The sequence below is a fragment of the Myotis nattereri genome (assembly GCF_964212035.1).
Source record: "Myotis nattereri genome assembly, chromosome: 1".
Classification (NCBI taxonomy): Eukaryota; Metazoa; Chordata; class Mammalia; order Chiroptera; family Vespertilionidae; genus Myotis; species Myotis nattereri.
The window spans coordinates 94845769-94868673 of record NC_138075.1 but is presented as its reverse complement, the minus strand read 5'-3'; the positions used below and the strand labels follow the sequence as shown (position 1 = coordinate 94868673).

At 42.9% G+C, this 22905-nt stretch overlaps 1 protein-coding gene across 1 annotated transcript in view; it reads left to right on the top strand.

Moving 5' to 3' along the window:
* Positions 1–1909: 1909 nt before the first annotated feature.
* Positions 1910–22905, top strand: part of DHTKD1 (dehydrogenase E1 and transketolase domain containing 1) — a gene marked incomplete at its 5' end in the record, with an annotated part of 57963 nt that continues 36967 nt past the window's right edge. Inside the window, 4 exons of the mRNA XM_081087343.1 lie at positions 1910–2066; positions 19603–19758; positions 21229–21440; positions 22233–22427. Of these exons, the coding sequence (XP_080943469.1) occupies positions 1910–2066; positions 19603–19758; positions 21229–21440; positions 22233–22427 (720 nt within the window). The remainder of the gene's footprint in view (positions 2067–19602; positions 19759–21228; positions 21441–22232; positions 22428–22905) is intronic.

Sequence of the window (22905 nt, the reverse complement as noted above, 5' to 3'; positions counted from 1 at the left end):
AACTGACTTTAGTGTGAAAGAAGTATGACTAAGCAAGGAACCCAAGGCAAAAAGACCATTTAGGAATCTACTGTGGTATTCCTGGAGAGGTGTTGATGGCCCTAACTTGGGAAAGTGGATGGATCTGGGAACTATTTTGGATGTGTTTAGGGTCCAAAGATGGGATATGTTCATTCTTATATTTGCTTGCCTCTCCCCCAACCCCAGCATAGAGTCCATGTTTTCTTTTCTTTTCTTTTCTTTTTGTTTCTTTTCTTTTCTTTTCTTTTCTTTTCTTTCTTTTCTTTTCTTTTCTTTTCTTTTCTTTTCTCTTCTTTCCTTTCCTTTTTTCTTTTCTCTTCTCTTCTCTTCTCTTCTCTTCTCTTCTCTTCTCTTCTCTTCTCTTCTCTTCCTTTTTCTCTTTTTTGTAATCCTCACCAGAGGACATGTTTTCCTTGAATTTTAGATAGAGATGGGTGGGGGGGGAGGGCAGGGGGAAAGAGAGAGAGAAACATCGATGTATGAGAGACACAGCGGTTGGTTGCCTCCCTTATGCACCTTTATACACCCCACCTGACCAGTGATGAAACTAGAAACCTGGGTATGTGTCCTGACCTAGAATCAAACCCAAGACCTTTTCGTGGACCAGACGATGTTCCAATGAACTGAGCAACATCGGCCAGGGCTCACGTTTTAGTATTTCAATCGTTCTCTAGCTAATATCTTAACCGCCTTTGCCTGGTGGCCTTTCTATCACATCTGCCTGGAAAAACTCTAGCCCCAAATGAATCCAATCGTCGTTCTGATTTTCTCAGTACCAAGGCAACTGAGCACTAACGGAGAAAATCACAAAAGAGCAGAAATTAGTATCTCTATTCATGCTTATCAATCCCAAAAGTAGTACACTTTACTACTCTCCTCAAGAACAGTTTTATACTGTCTCCACCTTTCTCTACTCTGACTCACTTCCTCACTCCCAAGCACCTCAGGTAATTCTTTGGGGGGGGGGGGGACGAGGGGGGGGGGCACGATCTGGTCTCATATTTCACATTGAAGAAACGCCCTCAGAATCCCACCACTGAATCTGTAACTGCGTCTAGTTTTGCACCTGTCTTCTCGGTTAGGGCATAGTAGTTGAGTGAGTGCGGTAGGGAAGTATGGGCTTATGCGTAATGTTCTCAGGAGCAGGGGGTACGCTGAACAGGAATGGAATGCTGGGTGGGGATTCAGATTCCCTCCCTCCCCCACCATAGTGGCAAAGTTAAAGGTGAGTCAGAATATAATAGTTTGGGAAACTGTCAGAGATAGACTACTGAAGAATCTCAAATATCTCTACATTGCTGAAACCTCCTACGAGCAATTTCTTTTCACTAGTGTTCTATCCCTTTCACACAGGCTCCTCCCCGCCGTTTTGTACTCTCTCCCTCAATGTTTCCTAATTAAAAAGGGTGAGCTATTTGATTTTTCTGGCTCCTTCTTGCGTCCCTTGGTCTCAGTCCAAGCCACTTTCTATGAACCCAGGTGCTAATTTTCCCTTCGTGTGTGACAATGTACACGTGTCTGTGCGGCTGTGCCTGCGGGAGCCAGCAGAGGGTTGCGGGTAAGCACTCCTGGCGGGACCTGTAGGATACACAGAAGCTCGAGTTCTGTGCCAGAAACCGGGAGCGCGGGAACGCTGGGCGCCACACGCCGCGCCTCCCCCAAACCCCTGGCGCCCCTCCGCCTCTAGGACCGCGCGTCCCGCCGGCCCGGGGCGTGGCCCCGAGGGGCCGCCCGCCAATCGGGCGCTGCGGCGCGGGGGCGTCGTCCGCGGGCGGGGCTCCCGCTTCCCGCCCCCCGCGAAGCGATCCCGGGCTCCGGGCGCCCCTGAGCCACCCTGTCAACTCCGGTGGCTGCTGCCCTCGTCCTCGGGCAGGGCACCTGGCGGAGCATGGCCTCGGTCGCTGCGGCAGCGGCAAGACGGAGCCTCGGGCGGGCGCCTCCGCTCCTCCTCCGGCGCGGCTACCAGACCGAAAGGGGCGTCTACGGCTACCGGCCGAGGAAGACCGAGAGCCGGGAACCCCGGGACGCCCGGGCGCGCCCGCCAGGTCCGATGGGGCTGGCAAGGGCCTGGGGGCTGGGGAGGCGGGCCCTTCTTGCCGGGCCTGCGGCGGGGTGCTGTTGTGGGGGTGGGGGGCTACGGGGGTCTGCAGTCTGTGCGCAGGCCGGGGAGGTGCCAGGAGAAGAGGGGGCAGAGAGGGGAGGCGTGGGTGTTGTCAGTGTGGGGTCAACCCTGTGCAGCCTCGGGAGCTGGGGAACTTTGAGGTCAGGGTCTCAACGTGGGTCCCGCGCTGATCTTCCCACCTCCCGAGTTCATACGGGTCTGGGCGCTCTTGTCTCCTCTGTTCCTTGCTGGTAAACTGGTGGGAACTGAGCTCTTTGCGGAGGCGGTGCTGCGGGAAAAGGAAAGTTCTAAACTCTCCCAGCTCCTGGAGTTTACACAAGGATACATTTCAGGGCCACGACGACAGCATGGTATTTATCACCTGTTTATGTCCTCTAGCTAGCCTCGAACTTTAATTTCAGAGTTTAAAACCCTTTGCTGAATTTAGAACCATGTTACTGTAGTTTTAATGGATTAGAGGACAAACCTCTCTCTTCTGTTGCATGCTCGTGTGCAAGAGATTAATTTTGATTATTGCTCCTTGCATTATGCTCCAAAGTTATTGTAACCTTATTCCTCCTCACAGAGTAGAAGACGAATACAGATCAATTATCAGAATAAAATCATTTGGTATCTTTGATCCAGTCGTTAGATTAACAATGAAGATCCCCTTCGTCATCTAAGCACCTGACCTTTGAATCTTACATCACACACTGGGATCTCACTATTTTGCTCTTGACCTCAGGGGACATTTGGGATAAACCTGATTTCTCTCTCTTGAATGCAATGGAGTTTCTTTAGGGAAGGCATTTGCGAACTACTTAGTTAACCCACTGAGGGTAAGACTGTAGGTATCTTATTTCACTTTGCAAAATGAGTATCAAAAATTTTATATGTCGTTTCTCAAACATAAGTGTGTGTGCAAATCACTTTGAATGATATTTAAAGTGCCAGTTTCCAGGCCTCCTTTCCTCCCTCCACCCCTGGGTTGCAATTCAGTGGTCTGAGATGAGATTCAGGAATATGTATTTTTATCAGGCACCCCAGTCATCCGTGGCCAAACATTGTTACAGTCAGTGAGAGATGTGTGAAATGGGTTTGACAGCCTCTTCTTCATATAAGATCATATTAGTGTGTGCTCAGTGCAGTTATTGTGATCTCATTTGAGGTTTTCCCCTCGCAATTGGTCTCTATTTGATTCCTCGAATTATTTTATAATAACTCTTTTTGTAGATCATTATCTCCTACTAGGCTGTGTGGGAGAAGGGGGAAGGAGAGTTGTATATATAACGTCCAATAATATCTCATTGGCCAGAACTTGGTCACCTGTCTATATATATGCAAGGGAGATTGGAAAATACAGTCTTTATTCAGGGTAGCCATGTGCCAGCTAAAAATTATCTTGAGAAAAAGGAGGAAAATAGATAACAGAAAATAACTAGTAATCACCAAACTTGATCCCTTTGACCACTCAAGTATTCTAAACTTTTCTTTCCAAATGTAAAACGTGTTCATCTCTTTCCATTCAATTCCTGGATCCAGTTCAAAGTCCATTATCTCTGGAGAATGTGTGGTCCTCTTCATCTGGTCTGGCTGTGACTCCTCATGTGAACTGTCACCCACCCCCATATATACACCTATCTATAATAATAAAAACGTAATAGGCTAATTAGACCAGACAGCCAAATGACCTTCTGGACGTTATTCTGGACGTCCTTCCAGACGAAGCCGCGGCAGTGGGGGCCGAGGCAGAGTGGTTAGGGGCGATCAGGCAGGCAAGCAGGGCAGTTAGGGGCACAGGTGAGCAGTTAGGGATGATCAAGCAGGCAGGCAGGTGAATGGTTAGGAGCCAGAGGTCCCGGATTGCTAGAGGGATGTCCAACTGCCAGTTAGACATCCCCCGAGGGGTCCCGGATTGTGAGTGTGTGCAGGCTGGGCTGAGGGACCCCTCTGCCCCTGTGCACATATTTTGTGCACCGGGCCTCTAGTGATATATAAAGAAAACTTCCATCTGTAGAAGGAAAGAATGAGGAATCTATAGCTGCCACTGGTTCAAATCAGTTACCAATCCTATTGGGGAGGAATGATAAAAGCTCCTTGTTGTAGCTATGTAGTAATTTCACGAGTTTATTTGGCCCTTCAACACTGCCCTCTGCCATTCCCTTGGATTTGCCTTATAGATTCTTTTTTAAAAAATATATATTTTATTGATTTTTTACAGAGAGGAAGGGAGAGGGACAGAGAGTTAGAAACATTGATGAGAGAGAAACATCGATCAGCTGCCTCCTGCACACCCCCCACTGGGGATGTGCCCACAACCCAGGTACATGCCCTTGACCGGAATCGAACCTGGGACCCTTCAGTCCACAGGCTGATGCTCTATCCTCTGAGCCAAACCGGTTAGGGCGCCTTATAGGTTCTTTATCCAGTATCTTCTGTGGCCATCTTTGACATGGACATGCCCTCCTCAGGGCTGCACCCCTCTCACAGTCTGTTTTGATAAGGTAGGAGCTTGAGCGTTACTTTAGGGGGTCATCAGTTACAAGTTTTGTTTTTTCTGGCCAGAGTTGGGATTTCTTAGGCAGTACAGTTTTCTTATAAAATTCATAATTCTGCAGTCTTTTTGCTTCTGGTCATTCTATGAGAAAATTGCCTAAAGATCTCTTCTAGCCTTGGCTATGTGGCTCAGTTGGTTAGAGTACCTAAAAAGGTTGCAGTTTGATTCCTGGTCAGGGCACATATTTAGGTTGTGGGTTGAATCCCCAGTCCGGGCATGTATGGGAGGCAACTGATCGCTCTTTTGCTTTCACATCTATATGTTTTTTTTTTCCTCTCTCCCTTCACTCTCTAAAAATCAGTTTAAAAAAATCCATATCCTCAGGTGAGGATTAAGAAAAAAGATCTCATCTAGACCTAATATTTATTTAGTGATTGATTTTAGAGAGAGAGAAGGAGGGAAGGGGGGGGGGTTGGGGGTGGAGAGAAACACTGGTTTGTTGTTCCATTTATTTATACATTCATTGGTTGCTTCTTATATGTGGCCTGACTAGAGATCTAACCTGCAACCTTGGTGTAGGCCGCAGTGATGGCGAACCTTTTGAGCTCAGCATGTCAGCATTTTGAAAAACCCTAACTCAACTCTGGTGCCGTGTCACATATGGAAATTTTTTGATATTTGCAACCATAGTAAATAAAGACATATTTTTGATATTTATTTTATATATTTAAATGCCATTTAACAAAGAAAAATCAACCAAAAAAATGAGTTCACGTGTCACCTCTGACACGCGTGTCAGAGGTTCGCCATCACTGGCGTAGGGGGACCATGCTCTAACCAACTGAGGTACCTGATGAGGGCCTCTAGACCCAATATTTAAGCCATAAAACTTCAGTCTGTTATTTATTGCTTCTGTGTTCTACACATTCAGCTCCCTAAATTTAATGATGCTTACCTGACACCAACCAAAATAATAGGCTTGAGTGGGAAGACAACACTCTTTATGAGATCTTGAGGTCTCAGCTGGCTCCCCTTGTCTAACAGATAATGCTTACTAGCATGTACTTGAAGAAGGGTTTTGTCTGTTCTACCTCCCATTAGCCAGCCTTTTTAAAACACGTTTTCTAAATACTTCTCATTTCCCAACTTGCCAGGGCCTTCTAGGTACCTCCCTGCAGAGTGAATTTCCTGCCATCTCTTGTTGCTGATTAGCTAGCTCCAACTTGACCTCATCTTTCTCCCAGGGCTTTCCTGAAAGTAACAAACAGTGAGCACTCACTACTAAGCTACAGGATCTGTGGGCATGTAGTCTGCCTTCCAGGGTATTGTAGGTGACAGTTTTATCAAGTGTTTTGTCAGATAGCAAAACGATGTTCATCAGCTTTCGATTCTGAACTATGTGGTCCTTGGCACCCACTGCCTGGCTGCTAAGCCAGTAATGCATTTTAGCTTCTACTATGGCAGCAAACCACCTCGGGTACTGAGTTTTGTGTTAGATAGGATGATTTCAGGGGCTGTGCCAGAGGCCTGGGATAATAATGACAAGTGAAATAAGTAAAAATCTAAGCTGGTATGACAGCTTTGCTCTGCAGTTTCATAGGGGGTCAAGCTCCTTCTTTATTATTCCTTCCCCATCCTGTGGGTATTGCTTTCAGCTCTGGTCTGAGATAGCTCACCACTGTATCCATATATTGGCCAGTAGGAAGAAGGAAAGGGTAACGGGAAGAGAACAAGGCAAGACCCAAAAGTAGTATATATCACTTCTATTAATTCTTATTGGCCAGAACTTAGTCACATGGCCACACTGGCTGCATTGAAGACTAGGAATGTGTATCTCTATTTTGGATGGTCATATACTCAACTATCTATTACCAGGAAAGAGAAGGGAAAATGGATGTTGAGAGTTATAGGAATCTCTCTTGCAGATGTAAAATTCTGGGGCAAGCAATCCACCTTCAACTTTTTCACCTCATACTTCATATCAAATTTTGAGCACTATATATCTCAAAGCATTGCTTTCTTCATATTTTACTAACTAGGATCCTAGTCTAGACCTTTAATTCTGGTCTGCTACAATAAAAAATAAGTTTAATTCAAAGGTTCTTAATCTGAGTTCATGAACCCTATGAAAAGGTTTTGGAGGGTCTGTGAACTTTGCACAACTCTGGGAGTCTATCTGTTCTAGGAAAATGGCTCATAGCTTTCTAAAACATGTATACATACACATATATATGTATGTATGTATATATATATATATATATATATATATATATATATATATATACACACTAGAGGCCCGGTGCACAAAAATTTGTACACTCGGTGGGGTGGGGGGTGGGGTGAGTCTCGCAGCCCAGCCTGTGCCCTCTTGCAATTTGGGACCCCTCAGGGGATGACCACCTGCTGGCTTAAGCTGCAGTTAGACATCCTTAGCGCTGCTGAGGAGGCAGGAGAAGCTCCCACCACCACTGCTGTACTGGCAGCCGTCAGCCTGGCTTGTGGCTGAGCAGAGGTCCCCCTGTAGGAGTGCACTGACCACCAGAGGGCAGCTCCTGCATTGAGCATCTTCCCCCTGGTGGTCAGTGTGTGTCATAGTGACCAGTCATTCCCAGTCGTTCTGCTGTTAGGGTCAATTTGCATATTACCCTTTTATTATATACAAGTGCCTGGCCAGCCTGGGTGAGGGCTGATGGCTGTTTGCAGGCTGGCCACAGCCCCTTCAGGGTGGGGGGGTTCCTGCTGGGTGCCTGGCCAGTCTGGGTGAGTGGCTGAGGGCCGTTTTCAGACTGGCCAAGCCCCCCAGTGGGGAACCCTCACCCCATGAGGGTGTGGCCAGCCTGGGTGAGTGGCTGATGACTGTTTGCAGGCTGGCCACAGCCCCTTCACGGTGGAGGTCCCCGCTGGGGTGCCTGGCCAGCCTGGATGAGGGGCTATTGGCTACAACCCCTAGCCACCCAAGCTCCCAGTGGAGCTTGGCTGGAAGCAGGTATCTGGGATTTGTTTATCTTCTATAATTGAAACTTTGTTGCCTTTAGCGGAGGCAACAGCTGGCTCAGGGCTGGCGGGAATCTTGGCTTCCTCCATTGCCTGGGCAACCAAGCCTCCTGCTTGCTCCAGCTTCGTGGCTTCCAGCTGCCATCTTGGTTGGGTTAATTTGCATATCGTAGCTCTGATTGGCTGGTGGGTGTGGCTTGGGTCATAGCGAAGGTGTGATCAATTAGCATCTTTGTCTTTTATTAGTGTAGATATTTTTTATTGATTTCAGAGATGAAGGGAGAGAACGAGAGATAGAAACATCAATGGTGAGAGAGAATCATTGATTGGCTGCCCTTCCTGCATGCTCCACACTGCAGATCGAGCCCACAACCCAGGCATGTGCCCTGATCAGGAATTGAACCCTGACCTCTTGGTTCATATGTTGATGCTCCACCACCTAGCCATACCAGCCACGCAAGAGCTCATAGCTTTTATTAAATTCTCAAAGAGATCCATAACTTCAAAAAGGTTAAACTTCTAGCCCCTCTGGTATTAAAATTTGTAGCCTGGTTCCCTCCCAGTCTTTCTAAAACATTGATTTCATTGAGTCATTTTCTTTTTTTTTTTTTTAATACATTTTATTGATTTTTTTACAGAGAGGAAGGGAGAGAAATAGGGAGTTAGAAACATCGATGAGAGAGAAACATCAATCAGCTGCCTCCTGTACACTTCCTACTGGGGATGTGCCTGCAACCAAGGTGCATGCCCTTGACCGGAATCGAACCTGGGACCCTTGAGTCTGCAGGCCGATGCTCTATCCACTGAGCCAAACCGGTTAGGGCTTGAGTCATTTTCTTACTCAGGTCTCCAAAGGCTCTACTTTGCCTCTCAGAATAAAATCCAAATTCTTTAGGTTGATATTCAATGCCCTTCATGTGTCTTGACTCATCCTACCTTCCTTTTTTTTTTTTTTTTTCTTTTTTTTTTCTCCCAATATTTTTTATTGATTAAGATATTACATATGTGTACCCTCTACCCCCCCTCTCCCCGCTCACCCCCTCACCCCCCCGTTGTCCGTGTCCATTGGTTAGGCTTATATGCTTGCATATAAGTCCTTTGGTTGATCTTTCCCCCTTGCCCCCACCCTCCCCTACCTTCCCTCCAAGGCCCGACAGTCCAATCAATGCCTCTCCGTCTCTGGATCAGTCCTTGTTCATCAGTTTATGTTGTTCATTATATTCCACAAATAAGTGAGATCTTGTGGTATTTATCCGCTCTCCAGTTCCATCCATGCTGTGGCAAATGGTAAGAGTTCCTTTTTCTTCTTCCTCTTCTTAAAGAATACCTTTCAGCATTTCATATAATGCTGGTTTGGTGGTGATGAACTCCTTTAGCTTTTTCTTATCCGTGAAGCTCTTTATCTGACCTTCCATTCTGAATGATAGCTTTGCTGGATAAAGTAATCTTGGTTGCAGGTTCTTGCTATTCATCTCTTTGAATATTTCTTGCCACTCTCTTCTGGCCTGCATGGTTTCTGTTGAGAAATCAGCTGACAGTCGGATGGGTACTCCCTTGTAGGTAACTGACTGTCTTTCTCTTGCTGCTTTTAAGATTCTCTCTTTATCTTTTGCTCTTGGCATTTTAATTATGATGTGTCTTGGTGTGGTCCTCTTTGGATTCCTTTTGTTTGGGGTTCTCTGCGCTTCCTGGACTTGTAAGTCCATTTCTTTCACCAGGTGGGGGAAGTTTTCTGTCATTATTTCTTCAAAAAGGTTTTCAATATCTTGCCCTCTCTTCTCTTCTGGTACCCCTATAATTCTGATGTTGGTACGCTTGAAGTTGTCCCAGAGGTTCCTTACACTATCTTCATATTTTTTGAATCTCTTTTCTTTTTTCTTTTTCGGTTGGGTATTTTTTGTTTCTTTGCATTTCAAATCTTTGACTTGATTCTTGGGATCCTCTTGTCTGCTGTTGGAGCTCTGTAAAGTATTCTTTATTTCAGTCAGTGTATGCATAATTTCTAATTGGTCCTTTTTCATGACCTCCATGGTCTCACCATACTCCTTGAGGGATTCATTAAATTTATCGGCGGTTTCCATAAAATTCTTGACAAACCTTATAAACGTGGCCTTGAACTCTATATCCAGTCGTCTGTCCTCCTCCGTTTCTGACAATTGTGACCTGTTTCTCTGTCTCCGCATTTTGGCTGCTTCCCTGTGTTGATAGAGTGGCCTGCGCGCCAGGTGTCCTGTAGGGCCCAGTGGCTCAGCCTCCCTAGTTACCCGGGGTGGACACTCTTGGTGCACTCTTGGTGCCTCGCTTGTTGTAGGATCACTGGGAGGAATTGACCTCCAGGCCAATTGGCTGTGGGAAGCAGCTGTGTCTGAAGTGGGAGAATGGTCCCCCTCTGACCACTGGGTACAGTGGCTCCTGGATCTAAGGAGGTGCTAATTCAGCCCCTGCCTGAGGCCACACAGCAGGAACTACGAAGAGGCTCAGCTGTGAAGCAATGCAAGCCGCTGCGGGGCCTTGGGCCTTCTCTTGGAAGTTCCGGGTCTGGCTGGCCCAGCTGCAGTTAGGTAATTATCAGGTTGCAAAGGGCCGGGGCATTCACATGCAAAAGCCTCTGCTGCAGCCCGGGTGGGGCGGGGTCTCAGGGAGTCAAAGGGCGAGAAAGAAGCAATGGCTGATTCTCCGCGCCCGGAGTCGCGCGTCTCAGTGTCCCGGCAATGGCTGCAAGCACCTCTGAGGGAAATCCGCCCTCAAGTTCGCCCGCTGCCGCCTGACAGACCAGCCTCTCCCCGTATGAGTCCTGGGTCCCCAGAGACTTCCCGGAACCGGAGTTCAGAGCAGTCGGGAGCTTGTGATTCAAAAAGACAGCCGCGTCCTCAGGTGCCACCCCCTTTCCGCGCGCGCGAGCTGCCGCGTACCTCTGCACTCAGCCTCCGCAGCTCCTCTGGCTCTCAGCGTGCTTTTCTTTTCTTCTAGTTGTAGAAATTACACTCAGCCAGCCTTCCTGTTGTTTTGGACGATGTTTGCTCCGTCCTTTGGGCTAATTTTCAATTGTTGTGTGGGGGACTATTTCCCCGTGTTTATCTATGCCGCCATCTTAGTTTCTCTCCTACCTTCCTTTTTTTTTTTTTTTACTGCCCTCCAACATAAATACCCTCACATTCCAGTCTTTACCCCAAATTCTTCTTCCTCGTTCTGTGCCTTTTCACTTATTATCCATTCTCCATGGCCCAGCTCCATTCCCAGTTCCTCCATGATATCTTTCCCAACAACTCCAGGCTATCCTGATCTGAACTCCCTCAATTCTCAGTATGGAGCCCTTTGGACTCCATTGAACTTTTTCTGATTGTGTATAAGACAGTAGGTTCTGTTTAGTAAAGACCTACTCTTATATTTTTTTCAGCTCTACACTTAACTGAATACTTATTAAATGATTCATTCTTATTAATACATGGAAATAGGGTTCTGTATTTGCAATTTATTTGTGACATTTAGTACATTTGAATTTTGCATGTACAACCATAACCTCAAGTGTCAAGAAAGGAAACACTTTATATATTGGGTAATCTACTATATTACTACTGCTATATTAGTAATAGTGTGTACTATTAATAAGTTATTAAAAAAGTAATAACTTTTTTTGCTGATGAAGTCAATTAAAACTTGTTGGGTTTTTCTTTAAATTCTGCGTAAGTGTGTGCTTATAGTCAGTTCCGTTAATTAAAACAGGAGGCTTATGAGGCCAAGGACATGGTTTGTTGGGCTCTAGTCTTTTCCATGTCACCTGCCATTTGTCCTAACAGTTGGCATGTTGGTTGAGAGGAATGACTGAGTTGGTGTGATGGATCATGTATAACTTTCAGTACTGGCAAAGTAAATTAAAGGACAAACCCTACTGAAAATGACTCTTAGCATCCTCTGACATCAAAGGAGATGTAAGAAGAGGGAGGAGAGATAGTCAGACTTATGGTATCTCCCTTCTCTCTTTGCCCTTTGTCAACTGTCTTTCTTCATATGTTTATCTTGGCTGAAAATCATTGCTTTCATAGGATGACAACACCATTCACTAAGACTTCCATTGTATTAGGCTTAAAAGAGATACTGAATTTGTTTCTTGTAATCTTTTGGATGGCTGAGGTTTCACTAGTTAAAATTTGACCTGTGATGAGTGTTCTTTGTGGCTATTAGTAACAGCATGTACTTTAACCTCTGTAAACCTGAATTTCCAAGTAAACTTGAGTTTATTTATCAATAATCCCAATTTAAAATGGAGATGGATTTAGTAGTGGTGATTTACAGATATAAATTTCGCCATGGAGGATTTTGGTTATAAATAAAAAGGCAAAATTTAGTGAGCATCAAGAGATGGGAACCATAGGATTATTCCAAACAGTGTTTAGTGGTTACTGACCTTGACACTGAGCTTTAGTAGTTGAAGTGAGATGTCGTAGGTGTGTTACATATTAGAAATAACAGGAGCTTTTACTGGAGTTATGGGAAAAATAGTTGAATAAAATTTTACTGCATTAGAGATTTTAAAAAATTTAAATAATTCTGGAGCACAAATGCAGACCAAAAAGGCTAATGACATTAGCTCTTGTACTAAAAAATAAAAGAAGTTTTAATGACTTTTAGTTTTCTCATTCTTTTCCTATAGTCTCTGGACTTCCCGCTTCAATTAAAAAAATTCACTTATAGTTGATATAGAATATGATTATATTAGTTTCAAGTGTACAACATAGAATTTTTGTTATAGTATAACTAGAGGGCCAGTGCACGAAATTTGTGCACTCAGGAAGGGGGTCCCTCAGCCCAGCCTGTACCCTCTCGCAGTCTGGGAGCCCTCTGGGGCCATCCTTAGTGCTCGGAAACCTGTGAGCTTGGCTTCTGGCTGAGCGGTGCTCCCCCTGTGGGAGTGCACTGACCACCAGGGGACAGCTGCTGCATTGAGCGCCTGCCCCCTGGTGGTGGTCAGTGTGTGTCATAGCAACCAGTTGTTGCGCTGTCAGGCTGAAACTGGCTCTCCAGCATCCCCCGAGGGGTCCCGGATTGCAAGAGGGCCAGGCCAGGCTCAGAGACCCCACTGGTGCATGATCGGGGCCTGGGAGGGACACAGGAGGTTGGGCCAGCCATGGAGCGGCTGCGGGAGGGCTCCAGGGCATGTCTGGCCTGTCTTGCTCAGTCCCGATTGGCTGGACCCCACCAGCAAGCTAACCTACCAGTTGGAGTGTCTGTCCCCTGGTGGTCAGTGCACATCATAGCGACTGGTCGATTGGTCTACTGTCTGCTCCCTGGTGGTCAGTGCACATAATAGCGAGTGGTTGAGCAACCTTAGCATATCACTAGCATGTTAAGCTTTGATTGGTTGAACGGACAACCGGGCACTTAGCATATTAGGCTTTTATTATATAGGATGGTTAAAACACTGGATTGAAGTCAAATTCCAGCTTTTCAATGACCTTTGTCACCTTTTGTAATTCACTTAACCTTTGCAGTTTACTCTTCTGCAAAAAAGAACACCTATGTTCAAGTTGTTGCAAGGACTAGGTAGATGATGTGTGTGAAAAATCCAGCACAATGTGTACCAAAAGTTAGTACTCAGTAAACGGTCACTGTCATTTATTACCAATCTGTGACCCTTAGGTATCTAACTTGGCGATGATTTAAGAAAGGATTAGGGAAAAATGGAAAGGACCAGACCAAGGTTTCTATTTAAAGTCTGGGTTTTTTTATTTTTTTGCAAAAAAGAAATAGCTGGCAAAATTAATTTATTTTATAAAGATATGCTTGAGATGGGAAGGGAGGGTATGATATGAAATGAATTCCGTTGCACAGTCTAGGTCTATCTGAGTTTGTTGCACAGAATATAGTATTCTGGCGCAAAGTCTTGGCTTTTAGTGTGGTTATCTCTGAAGTTCCTAAGTTGAAGTTGGAGGCAACCATCTCATTTTTTATAGGATTTTAAGGGACTCCAGTTATGAATTTCTCTTTCTTGGAATCTTCAGTGTTTTTATAGGTATCTAACATTCTTATTTGCTTTAAGCCTATGTTGCATTGAATGGAAATATGCTGTGGATATGATCTAGATTTTTTTTTGAGGGGGAGGCTGTTTATGACCAGATGATGAAAGGGAATTGTAGTGACTTTTAGTTTAAGCACTAAGTTTAGTTGAGTTTATCTGTCAGTGTGCTTCATGCTGGTTAATATGAATAATATTCTTCCTGATAATAAAACACTATTCAGTGCCCCTACCATGTTTGCTTACAGCAGAGAATAAAATAATTGATGTAGATATCCTATCATAATTTCTTTTTTTACTTCCTGTATTAGCTAAGAGTCTCTTGGTCACAAGCAACAGAAACCAACTCTGGCTATTTTAAGCAAAGAGGAGACTCTACTTGAAAGATACAAGGATATCTCCTAGAACTGAAGGATACGTGGAGTAAACCAGAGGTAGCTCTGGGAATATTGGCAGAAGCTGTGTGTGGGCTCATAGAGCACAGCTGTTAGGTACTCAGCTCCAGTGTCACCCACAATGTGTGTTCGGTGTCCTTCAGGCCATGCCACATCAGGAGTTAGTATATAGTTGTACTCAATGCTAAGATTTATTACAGTGAAGGAATAGGGATGCACAATTGGATCAGAATGGAAAAGACACAGGAAGAGTCTGGAGGAACCATTGTGCAGGCTTTCTTATGCTCTCTCTCCCGCAAGGGGTAGCAGAATGCACACCTCTTAAAGTGACAAAAACCTGCAGCATGTGTGGAATGTTTCTGCCCACTTAAGCCAATTAGAGCCTTAGCACCCAAGGTTTTTACTGGGGGATGTTCCTGTAAGCACCCTCTATACGTGCCACAATTCCAGATTCCCTCTAGAAAAGCAGGTATTCAGCATAAACCACATTGTTTGCACCATGTAGGCATAGTGAACCACCCTTATTAGTTAGAGGCAGGTGAGGACATTCCTGAAAGCTAAGTTCCCAGACACCAGCCAGAGGCCCACCTTGCAAGCAGGCTTTTCTAAGGACAGCTGTCTCCAGGTAATTCTTTTTTTTCTTTTTCTTTTTTAAATTGATGAGAGTTAGATAGATAGATAGATAGATAGATAGATAGATAGATAGAGGAACATTGATTTATTGTTCCACTTTTTTATGCATTCATCGGTTGATTCTTGTATGTGCCCTGACTGGGGATCGAACCAGCAACCTTGGCACATCAGGACGAAGCTCTATTCAACTGAGCAACTCAGCCAAGACTCTCTGGCTTCTTAGGGATTTAACTTAAATTCCTCTGGACTTTTGGGGATATCATGAGATCTGAATTGTTTGGACAGTATTATGCCTAACATAAAGGTATTCATTTTTCTGTATAGTAACCCTTTGATTTATACAGTAATAGAAAGTTATTTTAATGAAGAATATATGCATTCTATTGCTGTGTTCTCATCCTCTTAAGTATTTTATTTCTTTCATATTTTATATTCTTTAAATATCCTAATTTATTTTTATTACATATTTTGTTGTTTTAAATATATTAATATTTTTTTAAATATATTTTATTGAGTTTTTACAGAGAGGAAAGGAGAGAGATAGAGAGTTAGAAACATCGATGAGAGAGAAACATCGACCAGCTGCCTCCTGCACACTCCCCACTGGGGATGTGCCCGCAACCAAGGCACATGCCCTTGACCGGAATCGAACCTGGAACCTTTCAGTCCACAGGCCGACGCTCCATCCACTGAGCCAAACCGGTTTCGGCTAAATATATTAATATTTTGTGACAAATACTTTCATTATTTGCTACAGAAGAAAAACAGCACTTGAAACCAGAAGTTTGTCAGTTAATTTTTTAGAAAGTCATTGATGCAAGGATTATCATAAAGACGTGAGATGCTTCAAGTTATTTTAACCTAAATATTTATATTTTTGTTTGCATTTATGCAAGCATTTAAAGAGAGCCCATGAAAGCAATATGAGTGCAGAATCTTTCTAGATGTTTATAATTTCTCTCCTAATATATATATTTTTTCCCCACAGCAACAGGCTTAGGAACGAACATAACTGATTTTTATCAGCATTTAGTCAATTGGTGAGGGCAGACGTGCAGGTGCACTGGAGAGAAACCACCAATCAAAAGCTTTCAGAATGCAGTGGGCAGCAAGCATGTTCAATGGATACAATGAAAGGAGTTCTATTGTTCATGTCCATTGTGGAAAACTTAGAAAATATGATAAACCAAAAAAAGTCAGAAACTTTGACTTAGGGTAAATTACTAAGATTTTGGTCTGTTTCATATACATATATATATATATATATATATATATATATATACATACATACATATATATCTGAAATATATGTGTAGATAGATACATATACATATATATGAAGTATATATGTCCTAACATGGTGCTATATAGACTATATAATGAAATAAATATGTTATACTAGAGGCCCAGTGCACGAAAATTTTGCACGGGGTGGGGAGGGTCCTTCAACTCGGCCTGCACCCTCTCGCAATCCAGGATCCTTCTTGCAATCTGGGACCACTGGCTCCTAACTGCTCTCCTGCCTGCCTGCCTGCCTGATTGCCCCTAACCACTCTGCCTGCCTGCCTCATCACCCCTAACCCCTCTGCCTGCCTGATTGCCCCTAACTGCTTGCTTGCCTGCCTGATCGCCCCTAACTGCCTCTGCCTTGGTGCCCACCCAGTGGCTTCTTCTGGAAGGACGTCTGGGATGACATCCAGAAGGTTGTTCGGCTGTCCAGTCTAGCATATTACACTTTTATTATAGATACTATTAACACAAACAACATTTTAACAAAAAGTAGGCTCATGCTATATATATTGCATTATTATCTTTTCTCATCTAAATAAATGGACACTTTCCCATTAAGCATTTTCCTACAACATGATTTTGTAATGACTTTTGGTAAATGGAGATTAGTTAACAACAGTACAGTATGTCCCTCAGAGGCTGGGGGTTTCTAAGAATTAGAGGATAATGATAAGGGATTGTCAATGAGGAACCAGGAGGCATTGACTCCACCTTCAATATTTGAGGAGTATAGTTATGGTTGATCAATAGTTTCACCTTCTACTGGTGGCCTGTGGGGAAAGCAGATTCCAGTTAGGACAAGAGTTTAAGGAATGTTCAGGGATGAGGTTAAGAATGTCCAGAGGATTGTTAATCATGAAATAGAATTCCAGACGTCACATGGAAGGGCTTGTGGGTCAGAGAGGGAAGGATGTAGGATTGTGTGTGGTAGAAGAAACCAAGGCAATGAAATGAGGGTCTAGGACAGCCGTGGGCAAACTAGGGCCCGCGGGCCGGATCCGGCCCGTTTGAAATGAATAAAACTAAAAAAAAAAAAAGACCGTACCCTTTTATGTAATGATGTTTACTTTGAATTTATATTAGTTCACACAAACACTCCATCCATGCTTTTGTTCCGGCCCTCTGGTCCAGTTTAAGAACCCATTGTGGCCCTCGAGTCAAAAAGTTTGCCCACCCCTGGACGAAAAATAAATTGTAGGAGGGTTGTAGGCTGTGCCCAGAGGTCTGAGGAGACTAGGCTCTTCTCTCTGGCTCTACCAGATAGTAGATGCCACATGCTCTTTCTGATTTCCGTTGGTCACTTCATTAAATGTACACACACACACACACACACACACACGCGCGCGCGCGCGCGCACGCATGGTGGGGCAAAAGTAGGTTTATAGTTCTGAGTATGTGAAACAGTTTATTCTTATGCAAAACACAAAGTTTATTTTTGTATTTTACTTATTAATTATTCTATTATTTTCCATAGGAACAACTGTAAACCTACTTTTGTCCCACCCTGTATATAAATATATTTAAAGAACTTTTAATAATGGTTGTCTCATAAAGGCCACTCCTTCTTAAAAATACATTCTTCCCTTGGCTCTGTGGCATTGCAAGATTCCTCCTAACAACCTCAGTCACTTTTGGGCAGACTCTTCCTCTTTGCTCACCTCTAAAATATTGGTACTCTATCATGTACCTAGGGTCATTTTCTCAATCCACTTTCTACCTAGGTGATCTCCTCTACTTTCCACAGCTTCTGGTATCATCTACAGAATTCCATCTTCGTTGGGATAAGTCCAATAGTAACATACATGGTTACCATCACCATCCTCATAGCAATCAAGTAGTCCTTTTGAAAACATTCTCTCAGTAAACATTAACTTACAGAGATCACTGCTCCAATTTCTAAATGCTCACCAGCCAAGCTTTTAATAATACTCTAGAGTGCTTATATAGGAGTTGACACAAAAGGATGGTGCATTAGACATGATCTATCTGGATTTTAGCCACAAATAAGAAGATTTCCTACTTTATAAAATAGCACTTAAGAACTTTAATACAATTCAGAATAGAACCCTATGGCAATATATAAGACTAACCTCCATCCAGAAATCAGTTCATGTACTGGGATTGTTTGATTAGTGTAACAGACATAATATGGATCCTCCTAACTGCAATATTAGTGCAAAAATACCCTTTACATATTCAGTACATCTCTGTTCTGTCCTCTAAGCTTGTGCCAATAGGTACACTTTGCCGTATGTGGAATACAAACCCAGGCACATATGTAACTGTGAAATTGTAGCATGGCAATACATGTTGAAATAATGGTCATTAAATATTTGAAAATATGCTAATAGTTTTCTTTGGATTCTGAAAATAAAAATGCAAATTTAAAAAACGTTCAGAAAATTGTGTGCCCTCTATAACACATCTGCTCATCCTCAGGGATTTGTGCTCAGTTTGGGTAAGATGACCTTGACAAACTCAAGGTTAACTGAATGTAGGCATTAAGGGCCCCTCACCCCCAAATTTAGGCCTTGTATGTGGAAAGGCAAGAAAAGCAGCTTTTGGCTGAATGTGAAATCATCTCAGATAGAACTGGATTCACAGAAAGATAATGGCTCCCCTTTAAGTGGAGACTGGGGGATCACTCACTTAGGGCTTTACAAAGGGGATTTTTTTTTTTTTGGCACTATGTGAGTGATATGATAATTTTTAGTCTTCATCTAAGATTTTATGAGTCTATGAAATAACTATGTACCTGAGATCTTTAAGAAATAAGAAAGATGCCCTAGCTGGTTTGGCTCAGTGGATAGAGCGTCGGCCTGTGGATTGAAAGGTCCTGGGTTTGATTCCGGTCAAGGGCACATGCCCGGGTTGCGGGCTCAATCCCCAGTAGGGGGCATGTAGGAGGCAGCCGATCAGTGATTCTCTCTCATCATTGATATTTCTATTTCTCTCTCCCTCTCCCTTCCTCTCTGAAATCAATAAAAGTATATTTTTTTTAAAAAAAAGAAATAAGAAAGAAATGTAACATTGATTTTGTAGTTCTATCTATATATTTTTTTAATGTAAGGTGTTGAAAAATATCTTAAACAATAAGAGGACTAATTATCCATAATCTCAGTATTATAAGAGTTTTTTTTTCTTCCAATTTGAGGTATTTCATTTTAATATTATTCATGTACATAGTTATTTTTATAAATGTATAATCATAGTCCTATTTACATTTTTTTTTAAAGTATATTTTATTGAACTTTTACAGAGAGGAAAGGAGAGAGATAGAGAGTTAGAAACATTGATCAGCTGCCTCCTGCACATCTCCCACCGGGGAGGTGCCCGCAACCCAGGTACATGCCCCTGACCGGAATCGAACCCAGGACCCTCCAGTCCGCAGGCCGATGTTCTATCCACTGAGCCAAACCGGCCTCAGCATACATTTTGTTTTTTTAATGACTTTTATTATCATGAGATACACTTAAGGAAATAAGTGTGTTTTCCTGGATTCTGAGTCTTTAATCCTGAAAAACCACTGGCAGATGTGGTGGGTAGGAGCAATGCATTAAAAATGTCAAAGGCCACAAGGCTTCTTTGAAAAACTAATTTTTGTGGTTTGTGGGCATTTCCTAAACTGTTTGTATTGCTTTCTTCCCTCCTAAAATAGTTGATCATGGACTTGCCAGGTTGGTGACAGTATATTGTGAACATGGTCATAAAGCTGCCAAAATCAACCCCCTCTTTACTGGACAAGCCCTGCAGGAGAATGTGCCTGAAATCCAAGCTCTTGTGCAGACTCTGCAGGGACCCTTTAATACCACAGGTAAAGCCCATTGACAATAGACCTTCCATGTGACAGTTACCTGCCAACAGAGGTGGGGCTCCTTTCTCTGTTCTTGAAGAACCCATATGCTCACTGGAGTTGAGGCTTTCATGGGGTGTGAGGAGACAGTGAGGGGCACTTTCAAGCACCATCAGGGAGGAGCAGTCTTGAAGTTCTAGAATGGTCTTTCAATAGGGCCCCATTTCATCTGCATTCAACAACCTATAGACAAATGACCAACAGGTATATGAAAAAGTACTCAGGGAAGTGCAAATCAAAACCATAATGAGATGTCACTGCACACCTCTTAGAATTGGCTATTGTCAACAAAACAAAAGATGCAAGTGTTGGTGAGTATGTGGAGGAAAGGAATTTTGTGCACTGTTGGTGGGAATGTAATCTGGTGTAACCACTGTAGAAAACAGCATGGAGGTTCCTCAGCAAATTAAAAATAAAACCATCATATGATCCAGCAATTCCACTTCTGGGTATTTATCTAAAAGAATTGAAATCAGGATCTTGAAGAGATATCTGCACTCCCATGTTCTTGCAACATTGGTCAATCAATATTGAAGATCTAAAGTTTATTGTAAGAAACGTAAGAAATATAAAGTAAATATTTGTTTGTTTTTTTTGCATGTGACATTTGTGATACTTTTTATTTATTTATGTATTTTAAAATATATTTTTATTGCTTTCGCAGAGGAAGGGAGAGGAAGGGAGAGAGAGAGAAACATCATTGATGAGAGAGTGTCATTGATCGGCTGTCTTATGCAGGTGCAGGCCCCACACTGGGGCTTGAGCTTGCAACCCAGGCATGTGCCCTTGACCGGAATCGAACAAGGGACCCTTTAGTCCGCAGGTCAGTGCTCTAACCACTGAGCAAACTGGCCAGGGCAATGTTGGTTTGTTAACTCATGCTGTAGGTTTAGGCAAATGACTGATAACTGATTTGGTGCTGAGCTAATGACATTACAAACTTCCCTTTTCTTTGACTGAGTATCAGGGAGATTTCCTTTTACCTTTAAATGTTGCTTTGGAATCAATATTAATTCACATTAAGACCAACTGTTTAATGATAAATATTGCTTTAAAGTTATTTATTAAGACTTGAACATTTGGGTAGATAGATATTTGAGATAAAGGTAGGACGTAAGCTATGCAGCTATGAAACAGATGAAAAGTGGGTTTGAAGTTTTAGTTTAAATGACCCTAGAATCAAAATTTGACATAAAACAGTATGTCTATATGCTTGTGAAGAGAGATTTTTTTTCTCTTCTAGTTTTACTACCTTGTGGCTTTTGATCATATTTTTAGATTTGCTTCTAGAAAAATGTAGATAAGCACTGATAATGACCCACGTTATTTGGAATGAAATGCTCTGAATTGAAAAAATTATTTTGGTATGTTCTATAATTAGTTACATGGTTGACTCTTCTTTAAGAGGATCTCTTTGATTCCATTTCATAGGATTATTGAACATGGGGAAGGACGAGGCCTCTCTTGAGGAAGTATTAGCCTATCTCAACCAAATCTACTGTGGGCAGATTTCCATTGAAACCTCCCAACTTCAGAGACAGGAGGAGAAAGACTGGTTTGCAAAGCGGTTTGAGGAGCTGAAAAAGGAGACATTTACTACAGAAGAGCGAAAACATCTGTCGAAACTAATGCTAGAATCTCAGGTATAAAAGCAGCAGCTAATGGAATAGGTCAGCTCATTTCCTACAAAGGTATATAAATACTGGAGAGAGGGAATTAGGCATTAAATCTCTGAACATACCCCTACCTACTCCCTCCCCATTACCTCATCACAACAGGCAATATAACACACACCACTTTATTCTGAGTAGGAAAAAGTAAATCGCCAAACAGTGGAGCTATTGGTTCTCCTCAGAGTCAGAATACTTTTTTATATATGTGTCTATTCACTCTATAAAGATTACAAAATCCTTAAGATCTTCTCTTTTTATTACCTGAAGCAATAAAAAACGATGCATGGAAGACAAATCAATATGAATTAATGGAATTGAATGTTTGTCAGGGCTATTACCAGGACTCAGGCATATCAAGAGGACAAAAAGTTTATTCCCAATAATTCAGACAGTTGGCCAGTTTGAATCCTTGATCAAATAGTACTGTAGAGCCTGATACTAAAACTCAGGTACTGGTTGAGGCAGCAGAAATCTGGGGCTCTGCCCCTACTCTGGAAGAACACACATTTAAGGGGGTTCCTCTTGGGGTTAGTTAGTATACCTCTCAGGTTATTTTCTGATCATCCCTTACTGCGGTCGGGTGTCCTTGGCAAGGCGTTCCTGCTGGACTCTGGGTGACATGTTTTTCTCTGGGGTAGGTAGAGATGGGCACAGCTGCAGCCACTTGAGGTAGTGTGGGGTCCTAACAACACACATAAGTATGTCCTACTTTGACCTAAGTAGTCAGCTAATGTGTAATATGTCTGATGTGATGTCCCATAGGAATTTGACCACTTTTTGGCCACCAAGTTTGCCACAGTGAAGCGATATGGAGGTGAAGGAGCTGAAAGCATGATGGGCTTTTTCCATGAGTTGCTGAAAATGTCAGCCTACAGTGGGATCACTGATGTCATCATTGGGATGCCCCATAGGGGGAGACTTAATTTACTGACAGGCCTTCTGCAGTTCCCTCCAGAGGTAAGATACTTTCTATGACATATAATAAAACCGATGGTAATAATTCCTTTTAGAAAACTGACTAAGTATATGAATCATTGGTCCAGGATATAGCTTAGTTAATTGATGGAATCCAGTACTGCTGGATAGAATGGGTATTTAGGTTGATTTTCTGCATATCCTTATATGGGTTCTTCTTTCAGGGAATTTAAAGTTTAGTTTATTTCCTTAAGGATGATATGAATAGATAAATTCTGTTCTTTGAAGCATGCTTTTCTTACTTCATAAAAATTGTTCAAAAGAACACAAAGATTTGCACAATTTCACCTTCCAAGAAGTCAATGTTACCCTTCAGTTATTTACCGAGTTTATAGTTAATAGATTGTACTAAAACTAATGATACATTGCTATCTTAAGAGACCACCTAAGTGAGTGGTTTTATAGATAATTGGATCTTGGTATTTCTGTTCAGTCCAATTCAGCTGCTCTGCTCTATAAG